General features: G+C 39.3%; 1 protein-coding gene across 1 annotated transcript in view; it reads right to left on the reverse strand.

Annotated features, from left to right (window-relative positions):
* Positions 1 to 650: 650 nt before the first annotated feature.
* MAPK1 (mitogen-activated protein kinase 1) overlaps positions 651 to 19,076 on the reverse strand; it is a 35,255-nt gene continuing 16,829 nt past the window's right edge. Inside the window, exons 3-9 of the mRNA XM_015644102.2 lie at positions 18,475 to 18,664; positions 14,099 to 14,215; positions 12,305 to 12,419; positions 11,639 to 11,770; positions 9,390 to 9,499; positions 8,550 to 8,677; positions 651 to 6,286 (exon numbers count right to left, since the gene is read on the reverse strand). Of these exons, the coding sequence (XP_015499588.1) occupies positions 8,561 to 8,677; positions 9,390 to 9,499; positions 11,639 to 11,770; positions 12,305 to 12,419; positions 14,099 to 14,215; positions 18,475 to 18,664 (781 nt within the window). The 3' untranslated portion in view covers positions 651 to 6,286; positions 8,550 to 8,560. The remainder of the gene's footprint in view (positions 6,287 to 8,549; positions 8,678 to 9,389; positions 9,500 to 11,638; positions 11,771 to 12,304; positions 12,420 to 14,098; positions 14,216 to 18,474; positions 18,665 to 19,076) is intronic.

A 19,076-nucleotide genomic window follows, 5' to 3' on the forward strand; every position in this document is an offset into this window, starting at 1 on the left:
GAGCGCACACAAACTCACAGACTGGCAAGAGAAATCAAGTATTTTTATTACTGTCTTTTTAGGTGAGAAAACACTGCAAACCCAAGACCCTGGTAAGGTATTTCTTGCTTGTTTTGGGGAAATTGGCAAAGGAAGACTTCAAGTCTCCTCTCTTCAGCCTTCAGGTACAAACAAGCTGCCTCTGTACTAAGCTAGAAGGATCACACATTTCTCTACCACACTAATTAATTAGCTGGAAAGAGAAGGAACTTCAGGAAAAATGGGCTCTGTGTATGTGCATGAAAACGAGAGGCAGCTTTAGAGAAGTTGCAGGAAGGTTCCAGTATTCACAAGGTACATCAGTTTAACAGGATCAATAGTCTGCTGTTTACCATCAGAAAGCTGACAAATCCCATAAAGATTTTTTTTGTAACAACTAGAACTTGTTTAGACTTCAGTTTAAACAGAGAGAAGTAAATTGCCAATAGCAAGACATACTGAAAAAAAAAGGCAGAGTTTTAGAAAACACGTGAAGGAAAGTCACCCATGTAATTTACAAATTACAGGGAAAAGACAGAGGGGTTACAGAACAGTTCTCACATCCAAGTCCCAAGATGAGGCTTCACAGAAACAGCTCCTGAGTGGGGCCACCTTTCTGATGGGGATGTGAACACCTCTGACACCAGGGTGGTGTTCAGCAGACACACCAAAGTTGCCTTTGGAAGCAGACTTGAGGCTCTAGAACTCCTTCTGAAGCTACCTGGACTCGTGTGGTGAGAAGACACATCGGAGCAAGGTAACCACCAACAGACACAGCGTATGTCAATGTGACATTTGTGAGTTTCCTACATATTCCACAATGTTTTTTTGGGGGGTTTTAAGCTTTTCAGTGTTACATATATGCTATTTAGTAGAAAGGATAACTGAAGATGAAACACGTGCAACACAAAATTATCTTTGGTCTGCAAAGTCCTGGGTCAGAGTTCTACACAGCTTGATACCATCAGACCTACATTAATCTCTTTCAAAAAACATGGCTTGTACTCAAAAGCAGCTCTGTGCCAGCCTTCCTGAGTATGTGAGTGCAGCATCTGCTCAGCATCTGGGGGTGCTCACTGGAACCTCCACCCTGAGCCGTGTGCATAACAGCTCAGGAGTGCCCACTACACCTGAAGCTTACAGATGGAGAACTTACAGCCAGTTCTGGGGAATATTTCAAACTAATCCCACTGAAACAAGGATCACAGCAACCTTGAGTCAATCAGTTGCTTGTCAAAACCTTCCTGGAGCCAAGCAGCTGTACAGTTGTACCTTGAGGTCCCACCCTGAAGCGCATGCTACAATGAACACACCTTCTGCCAGAGGAACAGCCACAGCCAACAAAATGTAAGAACACATAGAAACATGGTGAAAATGAAATTCTGTATTATTCTTGCAGGGGGAAGAAATCTGTACCCTGCAGTGAAAGCCAAGGAGGGGAATGTGAGATGAATTTTTACAAGCCAGTTCTCAGAGCTGTTACAGACCTCTCAATTATGGTTAAGCTTTCTTTAGTTTCAGGTCACATTTTTTGCCTTTTCATATTAATTAGAGAAATTTTTAGCTGCCATTATCCAGCTACACCTTTTAAGAGTTCAGTTCTTTGAAGAAGAATTAAAAGTCCATGACAGGGATATGAACTTGCACTGCTCCCAGAAATCCCACAGTTCCAACCCCTGGTTGGAGAACCTTTTTATATTGAAATGAAAACATTTGGTTTCTAAGGATCATGCAAGTAATTTTCAAGATTTCATGGGAACCGTGCAATACAAATATCCATTAAAGAGTGTCAAAAAAGCCCATGAACCATCAGATACACTGAAATTGATTTGCATCACTCAGCAGGTCAAGATTTCGCCATTTTCTCACACCGAAGATAAAACATTTCTGCCTGTCTATAAAGAAAGCTCATCTGTGGTTTTGTTGGGTTTTTTTTATGGCTTCCTTAATTTAATTCCAAGCTGGTACAGTTACACAGGGGCACACACACCTTGAGCAGTTACAGCTCTTGCCTGCAGGCTGCTCCCCGTGCACTTCCAAGGAGGGGCAGTTTTGGATCAGCCAATGGACCAGCTCAGGGCAAAGCAAAGTCCCAGTTGTTCTAGACATGCACGGAACTATGCTGGTTTGGTAATACAGGGACACAATTTAATGATTTTCTTTGCATTTGTTTTTACAAGATTCAGATGTCAAAAACAAAACAGAACATTAAGTTACCTGATTTAAAAAAGAAAATCACAAACGTTTACAACATCAAAAGAATAAGACGAAATATAAACCTTTGCTACTTACAATTGATCTATACAGATTAACCAAATCACAAATCTGTCACAATATAAATGTTTAATTGTTACAATGAATAAGAACATACAGAAAATGATTTATTTATTTTTTATAAAATCTTCCTTTGCTTTTTTATTTTAAACTTACCATTAACTAAATTAGCTATGCAGGACTTGTGGGGTACATGACTAAGAAGGCACCAACAGTACAAAGCAAAGACAAAGCAGTTTGAGTATTTTAAGAGTGCTCTACACTGATACAACACAAGAAAAGGCAACAATAGTAAGTAAACCAGCTGCAACCTTTAGAAATTTGTTCTAGATTTACACATGTAGTCCAACTTTTACATTTCCGCCGATGTGTTACTTGGTTTGATCACAGCACATGCTACAAAAACCACTGTAAGCTTCACTTTACTAATGTGCACTTTTCACTAATTTAGTGTCTTGATTTCAATTGTTAACTAACCATTTTGAACCACAAATGTATTTAAAACTTAGTAAAAGGATTGTTTGGACTTTTTTGTTTAAACCACTGCATTTACAAAAATATTTCCCCTAAAATCTGGGATTGCTTGAAGACATTGCTGTACAAATATAAAAGTACTATGCAAGGGACCAAATTCATAAGTATATGGTGTGTATGTATAGACCTATATTTATACCATATCACTGTGCTGTAACAACACAATAAATTTATCAATAACCAAGGACTATATAAACTACACTAACATAAGCAAATATATATTAATAAAGTTTAAATCTATAGTACAGTTGCTCAGCAAACAACTTCGACATGGTATAAATATATCGTAGCATATTACAGTGGGCAGCAACAACAGGTTTTTCTTTCTCTCATTCTGCAAGGAAAGCCCTGCTCAGCTCCTCAGGTTTTGTTTGGCCACTGCCGAGTTGTGTCCCCACTGTCACTCCCGGAAGCTCCCGGCGCAGACGGCCCAGCTCTGGTGTCACAGGGGTGAGGAAGAGTCTGGCCACAGGCAGGACAGCAGAGTCAGACGCTTGTTTGCCAAAGCATCCATGAGAATTTTGTGTTTGCATATTTTTCTTTAGTAAGGTTGGAATGTTTTTGACAGTGAACTGTTTACATTCCTTATTCCCAAAGCATCTTTACCATGAAATATGCATGCTACTTTTAAGAGTTGCTGTTCTCTGCTCTAAAATATAAAAACTGCATAAAGAACCCAATGTAAAATTATGAAATAACTGACCTAACACAGTGTTGTTAGAGGCACCTTCTTTCAACTATTTTCAAAATCTGATCCAAAAAAAAAATAAAATAAAAAAAATAAAATAAAAAAAAATAATCATGCTTCAGCATTTGACGCATCAACAAATTCAACCCAACAATGTTTACTGAATTCAGTAAAAGATTGATTAATGTGGTTATTATGGATCCCAATGGATGCCAATTGGATTCAGCAAAAGTAGCTAAGGAAGAAAGCCCAAAAGCACCAGACATTAGGTAAAGCAAACCCTCGGCTTCTCACTCACAGAGACAGGATGCAAGGGTATGTCTACACCTCCCCAAACATCTCAAATTAAAGAAATTATTAAAAGAAAATAATTGGGAAAGAGAAGGGTGAAGTAAGCTGCCAAAGTTCTTCCTTAATAAATTAAAACTGAGGTGTTACAAACTAATTTCAGTAACAGTCATCTTTCCAATCATGCCAAAAATGATTCCTGTTGTAATGATGATCATGCAAGTAGCAGAGATTCTAGAAATATTTCAACTTTTCAAAACTTAGTGAGAAAAGCATTTTGGTAAAGATGTGTAGAAAGGTCAAGAGAAATTTCTACACTGGTATCAACAGTCAAGTGCATATTTCTTCTATAGAAATGTTTTTAGCATAGGTTCCATACAACGATTCCATGATCACTTGTGCAGTGTCCTGACAAGGCTCCAAATTTGTTCCCCACAACAGAGATTTATGTATCACAGGAACTTCCTAATAGAAAATGCCCTTTAATGATGAACCCTTGCTTATTAAAAATTAATTTTGGCAGACTAACACTTAAACTATAGGAAAAAGAAAATTCTGAAATGGAATCTTGTAAGCACCCTTATCTACTGGAGTCTAAGTTAATGGCTTTCTAGATTTCTCTGAAGAGCAGACTAAGTGGTATGAGGAAGCCTGGAGTTATTAACCAGCCAGCATCCTTATGTACTACAGTAGCAATTGAACCTGATTTCCATTCATAGACATTACCCAAGAGGAAACCAAAAACTAATTCTTAATGTTAATGTGAAGATATAAGATTTAAATTTATTTCCAGGAATTACAAGTGCATTTTGTTCATATTAGCAAGCAGTCTTTATACAATCCATTCTTCACTGCTGCCAAAATAAAATGAGAAAAAGACAGCAGAGATATGAAAAGCTAAAAATAGAACTATTTTTCCTAAGTTATTTGTTGAATAGCATTTCAGTTGAACACAACTCAGAGGTAACAATAGATTATTTTCTTTTTCTCAATCATAGGCATGTGGCACTTAGACAATCATCTTTGCACAGAAAGCTTTAACAGTCATGCGAGGGCACAGTAATTATTTTAAACAAGGCAAATTTCTCACCACAGAGAGCAGTGGGGAAAGAAAAGGAGGCACTGCACTGGAACATAACACCTAGTAAACTCCACATTATACAATTTCAGTAACAAATACTTGAAAAGATCATTAAAAGGTATACAATTTTAAATGTTATTTAGTGCTAGCTTTGTTTGGTTGTCCTAACTCAGCATTATCAGAAAAGTTTGATAGTACTTGACAACAGAACAGTACTTCATGTCACGAGCTCATGGAGGCTTGATTACAAATCACCATAGTGTAGGTTGCAAGAAATGAACTTGAGATGCTGACATGCTGTAGGAGCAAAAGTGAAATCAAACTTTCTCATTTGAAGATGCAGTGTTCCTCTCTGCAAGAATCTGAATGTCAGTGATTAGATTCAAATGTCAAAACTATCAATCCTCATTTGAAGCATTTCATTGGTATGCAGGATGCAGACTGAGTTAATTAACATCATATTTTGGTTTCTTGCTTGCCACCAGGTACGGCTGCCTTGCCCAGGAAAAGCACTGGCCATGGGGTCATGGTGCCATCGTGGTCTGTGTTAACCCTTCCAGCACTCAGGGAGCAAACAGCAGCTGCAGCTGCCACCTTGCCTTTGCACAGGCTGTACAGACACTACTGCATGGTAGGAACTTTGGGAGTACTATGCCTCCAACGTGGGTAAACTTTAAATGATCTCTCTTAGAAAAAGCAGGGAGAAAAAAAGTACAAATTTTGTCAATACATGGAAAAATGTTTCTTAGATGAGTTCAGTTAAGTTGGGCTCCTATGTGGCTCTTACACTGGATAGAATACCTGTATGTACAGCACAGGACACCCAAACAAGTGCATAAGCAAGATTAACATGAACACAACTTATGCTGCAATCCATAGCATAATGGTACACTCTGCTGGATGCTAACCAACCATTTCTATTTAAAAAGGACGTGCAAAAAAAATCTGGGATGTCACTGACTTAAAGTGCCCTGAATAGTAGCTTTTCTAAAAAAAAAAATGCCAGCGACTTCAGTAAAGTCAGAAAAAACATAGTTCATGGTGTAAACGTCTTACAAGTTAATGAACTCTTCTTGGATATTGATCCAGGAGTGAAAGGAACCACTGCATCTTTCAAACCAGAAAGCAAGCAGTTAAAACACGGGCAGCAGTAGGTGCACGTACAGTACAGTACTGCAACAGGTCAACAATGGGCATTACGCATAGGAGTGTCAATTACAATTCTTCAGGCTTAAAAGATTCATCGAAAGCATGAAAAGCCAAAACTACCAGGAACCGCCCTCCTGAATGGCTCAAAGGAGTTAGTGGATAAGCTGAGAGAGGCCACAAGACATGACCAACAATAAAGAACTGGGAAGAGGAACAGCAACGTTTGAGCACGCCCAGTCCTTTAAGTCCTTGTCCTACAAAAGAGAGCAGAGATATATTTCAGTGAAGGAAGTTTAACACCACCTCTTAAAACAAGCCCTTTCCTATTTCTGTGCACACTGTGTTTACCATGAGCCACAGCCAGCAGGATCTACAGATGTTAATAAAGAATTTGGAGAAAATTTAAACTAGTAATTCTTAAATTAAAATTAAATATTAATTGAAATTAAAATATAAAGTATTAGGAAGATTAAACATAACTAGTCAATGAAGTACATTGTTTGTCTGAACCCAAAAATCTGTTATTTTCATGTTGCTTCTCAATTCCAAAACCCACAGTGCAGAGGACACTTTGAATCTGGAGAAACAGCCCAGTGAGAAAAGCTGGCTGGTAAAGCACAGGGGGGAGTGTGCAGGGGAACAGGAATGCACAGCAGGACACATTACTGTGCATTTGAAGCCAGCTCCTGGGGACTGGCCCTCACTAGGATGTCAAGCAGCTATGTTTAAACTGCTGTACTGTGGCATAGCTGGCAATCCTAACCACAAATGACTTGGACAAATTGCCAGCATATCCTTGTCAAACTAAGTACAATATTTCAATTTCAATATTGTGCTGGCCAAATCAACTCTGCATAGTAGCATTTTTATCAAACCAGAAATTTCTGCTAGCAATGGATCACTGATATCTTTATCCCTAATCTTTTTATCCCTTAATCCCTAACACAACCTAGGTAAGTATGGCCTGGGCAAAGAGGGAAGCAAGAGATCACGAACTATGATTTACCACAGCAGTAACTACTTGCTGCCCTTCCTTGAGATTACAGCCTGTTAGGATCAGGCTTCATCTTGCTCCTAAAACTTTATGTAACTTTCTTCCACCATGTGTACAGGCACAGCTCTGCTCTCACACAGAAAACATGGGTAGGACATTAACACCAGCCAGTTACTGTGTCCCAGGTCTGATTTACTAACAATGCAAACTTATAGAACCAGTGTGTGAACCTCAGATTTCCCTACCTTTTAATTACTACAACAGTTCCAATATCACCTAGCAAGTTTAAATAAACAAAATGCAGTATTTGAAAAAATTGAAATTTGTTAATTTGTGAGGTTCTATACACCTAAATATTCAAGCCAGTGGAAACAGCAGTTATCCTATTAAAGTAAAAACTGTATTTTTACATTTCCCCCACTTTTTTTTCTTTTTCTTTCCTATTAATTCATCATTAAATTAAAACCTGGGGGTATATGCAATGCAGAAACTGAAATCACATTTTTTAGTGCAGAAAAATTATTGTTTATAGCAAAGCCACAAAGCTCTTGCATACTGCCAGCAGAGCCGTTGATTTCTGGCAGCAAGGAAGTGCCCTGGGTCAAAATTTCACCTTCCCGCTGGAACTGCCCACACAAAGCAGTGACTGCAGAATGCTGCTCTGAGGGACGAGAGCAGAGAACACAAACCAGGCAGCCCAGGGCAGCCTGTTGCCTTTGGCTTGTTTTTCCTTTCCACTCATAAAACTTTGATATTTTCCCCTATTAGTATCACAGAAGTTTCACAGGTATTCCAATCAAATCAGTGTTTGACCAGTTTGGTATGAAACTCCTGAGACTTGTAATTGGTACAAGAAGACCAATTAAGTTAATAGATTTAAAAAAAAAGAAGTCAGAGTCAGTGAATATCAGTATATTTAATTTTAAATTAAACTTTCAGACCATCAAAATGCTAGGAAGATTAGTTATAATTAATTTATGACTAGTTAAACACCTATTCTTATTTACTTACACTATTTGGGAGCTACTTAAAACTAAAGATAGGTCATACTAAAGTTTCAGGTGAAAAAAAGGTTTTTTTCCATTGAAATATTTTAAGAGATTTCTCCTTTGTACATTACATTTAGGAGGAGTTTTTTCTAAATGTGTTTGAAGCCATATGATAAAATTATGTATCTGTAATATATGAAGAACATTGCCCCTTAAAATGTTCTTTTCAATAAAATTTGCATTTCAAAGTGTTACCATTGCTTTTATTCTAAGCAGCACTATTGAAACGCAATTCTTATTCCCTAAATGCAAACTACAAACAAGGTAAGCACCTCGGACAGTTTCCTGGGTTCCATGTGGACACTTCAATGCTGTGGGCAAACAAAAACTCCTCAGAAACAGGACAGGACTGAGCTCAAGTCCTTGGACAGGAAATTACTGGGCACTGGGAAAGGCAAGTCCTACATTTCACCAGCAGCACCCGAGTCCCAAATGTGCCCTGTGCCCGAGTGTCCCCTACTGCTGTGACTTTACCTATGCACGATTTAAGATCGGTATCCTGGCTGGAATCTTGCAGTTTCCTCAAAAATCAATTCTTTCAGCTTTTCCTTCGGCAAGTCATCCAACTCCATATCAAACTTGAAGGGTGCTTCAGCTACAGGCTTAATGATACAAAGAAATATGATTACTTTAATGTCACTGTGCTGTTGAATTTCATGCAGTCCTTTCATGGATGAGGAAAAAAAATCTGAAAATGTCTTTCACAAAAATATCCAACGCTGAGCAGGCTTCAAGGCAGAACTCCCCCTATTAGTCCTGTCTTTATGTATTAGTTTACCAAATTTTATATCAACCACAGTAAGTGTCTAGGCAAATCCAAACCACAAGTTGAAATATTTATTTGAGGCTCAAATCTATGTGAAGGAAAAAAAATTATCTTAAACATTTTTATTTCTTGGAATAAACATATCTGGCCCTTAAGGAAAACTAGCTTATTTCCTCCTCCCCTATTTCTTTACAAAAAGGAGCCAGGAATCTCCTCAGAATTTTACCTGAACTACAGCCAGTTCTGATTCCAGGTTTTTAATCTGATGGCAAACACAGTCATTCTCCTCCTTTACCTCAGACATTATGAAACCAGGCCTCACATGAGCTGAGAATCTCCATTTTCTGGAGAGGGAGGGCACCTTAATATCTATTTATTGTGTGGCATCTCCTAAGTGTTGCACTAAAGTGAGAAATACACATTTTGGTAAATTGATGCAATTTGTTCTTCAACTCCATTAGTACACTAGAAACACTACCCTTAAACTAAAGTAGAAAATAATCAGCTGTATCATTTTATCAATGTTTACATTTTAACAACATCTTTACCTCATCACTTGGATCATAATACTGCTCCAGATATGGATGGGCTAAAGCTTGCTCCACTTCAATCCGCTTATGAGGATTAAAGGTCAACATTTTATCCAACAAATCAAGTGCTAAGAGGAAAAAAAGTGAGCAAGAATTTAATACACACTCCACGAAAGTGTTACAAAGCCTGACCTTACCCAGACAACCCGACTACCCAAGGTCTGTGCTAATGGCAGTGCACCCCTGGAGCTCCCCTGCTGCAGCCGGGACCTGGCACAGAGGCTGTGCCTGCCCCTCTCAGTATTCCTGGGCACCACCTGCTCCAGTGGAGGCGGTTCCCTGCCAAAGGCCTTCAGCCCGGAACGGATGGCAAGGCAAGAAACACACGGAATCCTACGGTACAATCTGGTTTGGACTACAACAGAAACTAAATAGATGAGACTTTTTATTCTCTCAGAAAAACGCTTTGGATTTTTGTGCCAAAACCCAAACTAAGATGGAGCTTTTCTGAAATAAGTAATTATGAATACATTGTTATTCTGAAAAGAAAACTTGGCTGTTTACAGAAGAAAGTATCATCCAGAAGTCATTAGGAGTTCTAGATCACCGCAGTGAAATATTCTGGCACAACCAGCAGCACAGAAGATACTCTCCAGAGAAGATGCAAATACATTTATATTCATGAGATTCAGGGAAAATCTGTTGAAGAGAACTCATAAAGAATCCATAAAGAAACTGAAGATCCAGTAAGACAGAGAGTGAGGTCTGGTGAAATTCTGGACAGACATCACAGGTCAGTGCTACTGCAGCTGGTCAGCTACTTTGCCTGTAACACATTTCCCTTTTCCAAGAAGAGAAAAAAACTGATTATAGGAGCAGGAAGCCCTAAGATATCTGCAGTATCCTAAATCTCATCACGTTTCTTCTCCTCACCCCATCATTTATGAACCAGATGTTTAACAGAGGCTTCTTGATGTAGTGCAGCAGTTGCAGCTTTTCAGTAGGATGAGGAGCACACCTGTGACCTCAGGTCACATCGCAGCCTGGGGAGGGAGGATGCACCATCACCATCAACCCACCACTGCAGTGAGCTCCTCTGGGTCTGTGCAGCACCCAGCACTGCACAAGAGACCCAAGTGCATTTGAGGGCAGCTCCAAAAGCCTCAGAGCTGCACTGAAACCATCATTCAGTGTTTTGCTCCCTCGGCGCTGGCAGCTCCCGAGCTCACCCCCAGCCGGCGCGTGGTGGGCACAGCGCTGTTCCTGCCCTGAGTGACAGCCAGCTCCCAAAAGCTGCCCTGGCACAGCTGCTCTCGGGGTGTCACTGCCAAGGTGCTGCACCAAACAGCACATTCCCCCTCTGCTGAGGTACCAGCACTGCTGCCAGTAAGCTGTCAAAGCCCACGGGGAGGATTCTCACACTGATGAGCACTGTTATAAAAGCAGAATAAATCACTGCTGTTTTCCTCAATGACAGGGATAATCAGCTCCATACAGTTCCATCTGCAGAAATCAGCTTTAACATGGTAATTCAGTACCTGATCATATCCACTAAGAGTAAATTATCATGTCAGTTAAAAAAGAAGTAACTTATGAATTGTGTTAGAGCAGGTAAAAGAGTGCTGTACTGTGAACACAACCACCCTTAAACTGTATGAAGCTGAGTATAAAAGGTAAATTAATAGCTATCTAGCAAAACAAAATCATACTTACCCTTTACGAAAGCCTTATTAAGAAAAGTTAACAATTATTGTATTCCTTGCTTTTATAACTTTTGCTCCACATGTCCTAGTTGAATTTTCTAACCCATTAAATCCTAAGCTCTGATGGTACCTAAGGATCCCACTCACTGACAAGACCCTGTTTGACCTACAACTGATGCAGCCTACACAAACTCTACCCAGGGCAGCAGCAAGCAGCTGGCTCCTATCTGATGTTAGGCATTGTTGATGTCAGTGCCAAAATCCAGTACTGATGTTCAGCACTTGAAAAATGTACTGTGCTTCCAAGGACAGTGACAAGAGTTTGGATTTCACATATAAGTTAAAGATCAAACTCCACAACAGGTAATCTTAAAGTTACTAAAAATTGCATTAAAAAGATAAATTAGTGTGAGGGCTTTATGCTAGTTTATGATTTTATATTATATTTACAGTGCTATTTTAAGGCATCTGCATGTTCTATTTCCAATATAAAGACAAATTCTTAGGTTATAAAAGCTCCCATCCTGCCATTACTTTGATACAATTTAACAGAGTATAAAATACCTTTGGGGTCAGCGTTTGGAAACAGCCTGTTCCATGGTACCTTATTTTTGTGTGGTAGAGAAAGCAAGTAGTTTCTGGCCTTTAAATTTATTATACAATTCAAATCTTCTTGGGAAGGGGATCCAAGTATACCTAAAAAATACAAATACAAACAACAGTGCATTCTATGAAAAGCACATTAATACAGCTGTATCATATCTGCTAGAACTCAGGATTAAAATTTCTGGGAAGGAGATTTCAGATCAAATGTTTTAAGGCTACCTGAGGAGTTTTAGAAACTTTTACTAAAAAACATTCTTAAAATAAATAAATGGGTCTGATTTTCTAATGATCTCTAATCTCTTTAAAAGATCCCAGCAAGTGGTGTACCTATAGACATTTTAAAGAATTTCACCTGGACCTAATAATACATGAGATTCTACATTTATTTTTTTTAATTTTGTTTTAAAAATATATCCCTGATGTAGTAAATAAATTGGTAAGTATTCTTTAGCTGTCCCCAAAGCAATGATTACCTGTAGCAATTGCTGCAAAAATAACTAGAGGGGACAGTGGCCACACCTGCAGATCCACACCTTCCACAGTGACCCACTGCAGAAAGACCAGCCCAGCTGGCAGAAATGATGAAGAGGGACAGATGATGTGGAAATGCTCCATAAAGCTTACCAAGGATATGGTTAAGTTGGTCAAGGTAGTGTTTTCCTGGGAAGATGGGTCTGTTGGAGAGCATCTCTGCCAGAATGCAGCCCACTGACCAGATGTCAATAGACTTGGTGTAACCCTGCAAGTGAAGCAGAAATACATTTTTGTCAAATTTTTGCATAATAGCAGCAACATGTTACTTGAGCAAACTGAAAGTGCACACAAATCATCTTTTTCTTTTTCAGATGAGTCATGCTTGCTCATGCTGTTTGTTTTTTCTGTACAAATGAAATAATTAAGAGCCATATATCAAAACACTACCTTGAAGGGGTAGCAAAAACGGAAGTCTCCAAGATACAGTTTTCCAAAAGGATTCTTTAAGTTTAGCTAAATCTGTTACCAATTGCAAATTGTTGAGATTCCCTAATTTTATAACAAATTTAAACTAAAACATTTTGGAAGCCAGGTATTCTGAATTGCACAGCCCCTGAACAGAGTGCTGAGCACGTGTGAAAGCAGCTGTCCCTCCTGAGGGGATCTAAGCAGCATTCCAGGACAGGCCCTTTGGCAAAGAGGGAAATGGCAAAATCAATGGCTGTTGGTTGGCTGCTCTGTACAACACAACAGGCAGGAAGAGGTGAAGATGCTGGGAGGAGGCCACACCAGTCACTGAGATACAGTGGGAATGGAACAATGGGATATCCATGGGTATGGATAACCTGTGCCACCCATAGGAAAAGGTGCAGCAGTGACACCCAGCAGTGACAGAGCCCCACTATGTCCCCTGCTGCCACTGCCCCTCCCTTGGGAAGGCTCTGTCCCCACAGCCACCAGACACCAGCTCCTCAGGATGTCATCCCTTCACCACTTGTGTTCAAGGCGCCAGAATTATAAAAGGAATCACACATTAAGCCAGGAACTTTTAAGGTGATCACCTCTTACAAAAACAACGTATTTTCTTTGTGAAAGCCTTTGATAAGTAGACGTGGATAGCCCAATGCTGTGGCCTCACTGACGGTTTAAAATACAAGATTCAAGTTCAAAATACAAGCAGCTGGGGAAAAAAAACCCTCAATTGGTTAAATGTCTATTTTCTTAAAGTGCCTTGGACATGCTACTGCCACAACAAAACAAACCCAACAACTGGAAAAGCTGTAAATCCTACAGGAACAACAACCATCCCAGAATATAAAATACAGCTCCAGGTGTCACCCAGGTTTTTGCTAACAGGTGTCTGGCTGTGGGAGTGAACACAGGGGTTCTGAAGAACACCCACCATCCACACAGGGATTGGATGCACCTTAAAACAGCCACAGAACACAACAGTAATTCCAAATATATAAAAACTAAAGGAACGATTTCATGAAGACTATGGAAATGCAATTAAGACTGACACATAAGAAGGATCACATGCCTTCATTCAGAATCAGATTCACCCTCATTATACATTCTAAACCTAAATTAAGATGTCAAGATAACATCATGGCAACATTTGTAGCCTTGATGGAGGCAGCAGTGGAATGCTCATTCCTACCGCTCCTGTCCTGCTCAGTGGCACAGCAGGTGATGGAAGCAGTCTCATGACTGGCAAGGAACTGGAGGTGTGGGAAGTCAAGCACGTGATTACTCAGTTCTAGTACCCAGTAACTGATTCTGGAATCACAATTATTGCAAGCCAATAGCTCTATTAGAAACCCATGCCCACTCCTCCCCAAGACTGTGCGTGCATTCTGATCCTAAAAACACAGAAGGGGGAAGAATAGTTGGAAGGGAATAAGCACCAACAGCAGCACCCCAGAAGCTCACTGTTGCCCCTACCTTAGAATTGAGCATGATTTCAGGAGCCCTGTACCAACGTGTGGCCACGTACTCTGTCAGGAATCCTGTGTGATCATGATCGGGATCTGCAACGCGAGCCAATCCAAAGTCACAAATCTGGTTTTAGAGAAGCAAATAGAAAAAAGTGGCACATTAGACACACATTCCCAATATTATATCATTATTAATTCACCATTCCCCAATCAATGATGCAACACCCACAAAACCAGTAATGGCAACCTATGATTTTAGAAACAAATTATTGCACAAAAGTGAAGAAAAATGTTTCGGATCAATTACAAAGAATAGTCAACTGCCATTCAGGGGCCAGTTCAAAATTTATGTTCCACTATGGGTTTCCTTATAGCATCTTTGCCAAACAAAGATACATTACTCCAACCACTCAGAAACTCACCAGAAAACAAAAAGAAATGCAATAAAGATTTCTAGAAAGCATAATTAGCAACCAACACATTTGTAACCAAGTTCAACACCCTATTTTATAAAAGCTATGATCATAACTGCATCTTTGCATGAGAAACAACCTATCCAATCATGAGATAATGGTGGATTGGAGAGATTATGGGCTGTTGAAAGAAGCGTAAGCCTGAAAAAACAACAACAACAACAACAAAACCCACAAAAAACAAACAAACCAAACCAAACAAACAAAAAAACAAAACAAAACACAAGCAAGAAAGTATTTCTCAACCCCTTATCAGGAAAACAGCTTTTTCTAACTATGAAAACAAAACCAAACACTGATTTAGACTAGAGAGTCCAGCAAAAAGAAAAAAGGTTGTTTTAGTTATGCTCTGGTAAGGAGGCTCCATTGTTTTCAGAGCTATTTAGTGTCTAGAGAGAAATTTAAAAAATTGAAAATGTGAAGAAAGACTGTTGTAGAGAGAGCAGCTGTTCCTTTCTTACCATCCCAAAGGTCAATGGCAAGGTTGCCTAATGCTGGCACATTAGACACATTCACAAGCTTCTGCTGCCCCCCCAAATATACCAGGTTATGATTGCCACACAAAGTGTATTTCCATGAAAGAATTCATACTCTCAGGAAAACCAAGCATCAAATGTAGGAGTGGCAAACAGTGGGAGGTTCCTCTGCTACATTTGTTTTATAATATTTACTCTTAGTTAATTGTGTACAGTGATTATATTGAAAACATGAAGTGAAAATAGGCTGTAGTCAATAAAGTCAGTAATGAAAAATCCTACCAAAACCACAGAAACCTCACTTTGCCCTGGCAGATATTTCTTCATTTTCCTGCAGGGATAGGCTGTCAGAGAAATAACTGATAGATCAGTTAAGGAAGAAATACTTCAGCTGACTAAAAGCTGTATCTAAAAGACAAGATTCAGCAGCTGACTGTTACAGAGGGTCTGAAGAAAATGTAATGATCAATGTCATAAGACAAGCTGCCTGCCATCACTTAAAGCTACATATTAAAAAAATAAACCCAGCTCCCTGAATCCTTAGAAAACAACCCCAAAAGCACCTTTTTTAAGCATGGCAAGGTTCTCCCAGGCTACAAGAACAGAGCAGCTGCCTTGTGTGCAATTAGCAGCTTACACGAAGACTGAGTACAAATCAGAAGAGCCTCTTCTAAAGACAGAAAGCAAGAAACTGTAGAGAACAGCTTAGAGACTTCAGAAAATAATTATGCAGCAGGCGAAATTGTTGTAATCTCTTCCTCCTAACCTTGGAAAAAGCTAGATAAGATTACAGGCAAGGAGACTTGTGCAGAATTTCAGTATTTCACAAAACAAAGCACTATGGTTTGTTACTATTAAAACAAAAGAAGAAAGACACTCTGGTCCACAGTGAAAAGCAAGAACTGAATTACAGAAGATGTCTCTGAATCTCTCAACTCAAGTAGAAAAATGCTCATGGGACAGAAAGGAAGAATAATGACAAAGAGAGCTCATTAAAATGACAAAAAGCCCCTGCTGACTGGAGCAGAAACAGGTTAAGCAGAAAAGCAGAAACACCATTAGTGAGAAGGACTTTTGAAGCTGCAAGGAAAAGGTTTTGTCTGCCGAGCTGACAGGAGTGATAGCACAGAGTGAAAGGGCCACTGGAGATCCAGGGCTCTACCTGCAGCCCCGGGTGAGGATGGGCACAGCCCTGGCTGTAGCTGGGGAGGGCAGACCCTTCTCAGCCTGTGCCAACGGGACACACTGAGTGACAGCAGCTGCCCTGCTGCAGGAGCTGCAGGGCCACTGCACCCATGCAAATGATGGGGAGCAGGCAAAGCACCAGGAGCTGGTTTTTAGGCTTCTCCATGTGAATAAAGACAATAACAAAAATAAAAGAAATTCTTGGAGAGCAATACAATAATGGACACATTTTCTTGTCATTTTGACTAAGTCATAGCAAAGAATAAAAATCTGCATAATGAAAGATCCAGGTATGTCAGTCAGTGCTTCATGCCTTGGAGAGACAGAACTGATGCCTCTGAGACAGATAAAATTACTTCCCCGCTAAATAAAATTTTAAATATTAAATAAACAAACAAATAAATAAATAATTCCAGCATGCTGTTTATATATTCAGCTTCCACTTTGTGAAAACAATGTTCTTACAATCAGTATCAGGGTTTTTTTAAACAGAGATGGCTTAAAATTGGATGAAGCTATCGAGCAGATGGGAAGGTTTAGGAGGATCATGTACATACGAACATTTACTAAGCAAATGAAATTACACCAACAGTACTACTAATATACTGAAATATCTGCAGTTGTATTGTTGAGTAGCCTGTGCCTCTGTGTATTTGTATAAAAGAAAACAGAGATATTAAGTTTAATTGTTACTGATAAGATGGTGGTTCAAACAGTTGCATCTCCAGACTAATTGGTAAAATCCTGAAACAAACACTAACTTGCAGCTTTCCATAAAAAAAATCCCTCTTTGCACACCTGTTGCAGTAGGTAACAATTCTTGGTCATTTTAATAATTGTGAGTTTCCATAATGTGGACAGAATTGATCATGTAGTCAGTCTTTAGAATGGACCAGCATACAAACAGAAGGAATTGTGTGACACTCCCTGAATTGTGACAAACCTGTACAGTCCACAATCGGTTCACACTTTGAAGAGGGTATTTTTGTTTTGTGGTTTGTTTTTGATAAAGTTCAAGCTACACTAAAAAACAAAGGGTAATTTTAGGAGCAACACAGTATTCAACAAACACAGTTGTACCACTTCAGATCAAGCATTGTAACCTCTGCAACTCCACTCCATCAGTGGCCAGCAGCAAATACATGATGTAATACAGTGTAAAAGGGAACATATTCCAATGCCTCTTATCTTCTCTGGATCTGCCACTGTGGGATTCTAAACCACAGGGAGCACTCAATAAGGGTTTATTTCTGCTAACTTGCTTGGTGGTTTCTTAAAAACTGCAGTATCTCCAGCTCTCTGTGATACCAAATTCCACAGCTTAACAGTGCTTCAAGTAAACTTCACCTGCTCCTTTCCTCCCCCCCAGCCTTTTCCATAAGTAAGGACAGTTAACACAACTGCTCCCTATTCACTGTCCCTATGCCACTGACAATGTTATCAATGTTATCAAATTCTATTGGATTCCTCTGTTCCTCCTGCAGTATCTTCCAGCAGAGGAGACTCAGGCTGAACAGCTCTTTGTGATATGGAGAGCGGTACTTTGAAATCCTGCTCTCCTCATATCACAAGGAGAAGTGTGATAACTATGATCATACTGAAGACTCAAAACGAACTGAAAGGTACAGAATGGCATGTTTTCTGTTTTATTCTCTATTTCTGTTCTAATCCTTCACACTCCGTTTGCTTTACTAAATGCCACTAGGCATTGAGCTGACATTTTCCAAGAATCATAACAGCTCTAAGCTCATCCTTCTGTAGTATTAACGAGTACAGAGCCCATCACTGGAAATGCAAATTAGGAACATTCTCTCCCTAAGTAATTGCCGTGCATTTAATCAGCACTGAATCTCACGTGCCACTTTAGCTGCCCACTAATACAAAATCCTTTTCCAACAACAAAACATTAACAGTGTAAACAAAGAAACCAAATCTTGAAACATACACTGTTCCAAGTTTACTTTTAAGGTAAACATGATGCTGCTTCAGATCAGTATTTTCACCCAGCTTTCAAAGAGGCTGTTTCCAAGTCAGCCTCCAGATGGAAACAGTGATGCACTCATTACAGCAGCCTAACAGATTCTTAGTCACTCAAATCTTGATAATTATTTTATCAAACCAAATAATGTTTTGGCAATCTTTCCAGGACAAAAAGCACATTAATACCCAGTAAAACCCCCACACTCACGGTTATAGCAGTTCATTTATGAAGACCATGGCAGGCAAATCTGAAAGAAATTTCAACTCACCTTGAGATCACATGTGGTGTTAAGCAGCAAATTTGAAGGTTTGAGGTCACGGTGAAGCACATTGGCTGAATGGATATATTTTAACCCTCTCAGAATCTGGTAAAGGAAATAACAAATGTGGTCGTTGCTGAGGTGTTGAGTCTTTAAGAGCTTGTAAAGATCTGTCTCCATAAGATCTTGCACAATATATCTGTGAGGCATTAGATGTAAGGCAGCAAAAAAACTTATGTCAGATATCAACATACAGTACCCAAGGAAACTTCTAGAACATTTTTTCTCTCTTATTTTTCTGTTTATGAAACCGTGTAGTTGATTCTTGCTTTAGAAGCTGGAATCCAATCAATCCTGTTACATGATGCAGCCCTTTATAGAATAACACCACCTCACAAATTAATCATCATAAACCTCTATTTCTTTACAGTAGAGCTTGACTTTTACTGGAATCCTAATTTCATCTGATTCTTATCCTGCTTGCCAAGAAACAAAGGGTAGTTTTTTGGTTAATGAGAAATAAGCTCCCAAGATACTTGTTTGCAGTTGCATAAAAGCAGGAATGTAGAAGATCTCATAATTTCTGATCTATTTTCTCTACCATCTCCAGA

Source organism: Parus major, chromosome 15, assembly GCF_001522545.3.
Source record: "Parus major isolate Abel chromosome 15, Parus_major1.1, whole genome shotgun sequence".
NCBI lineage: Eukaryota > Metazoa > Chordata > Aves > Passeriformes > Paridae > Parus > Parus major.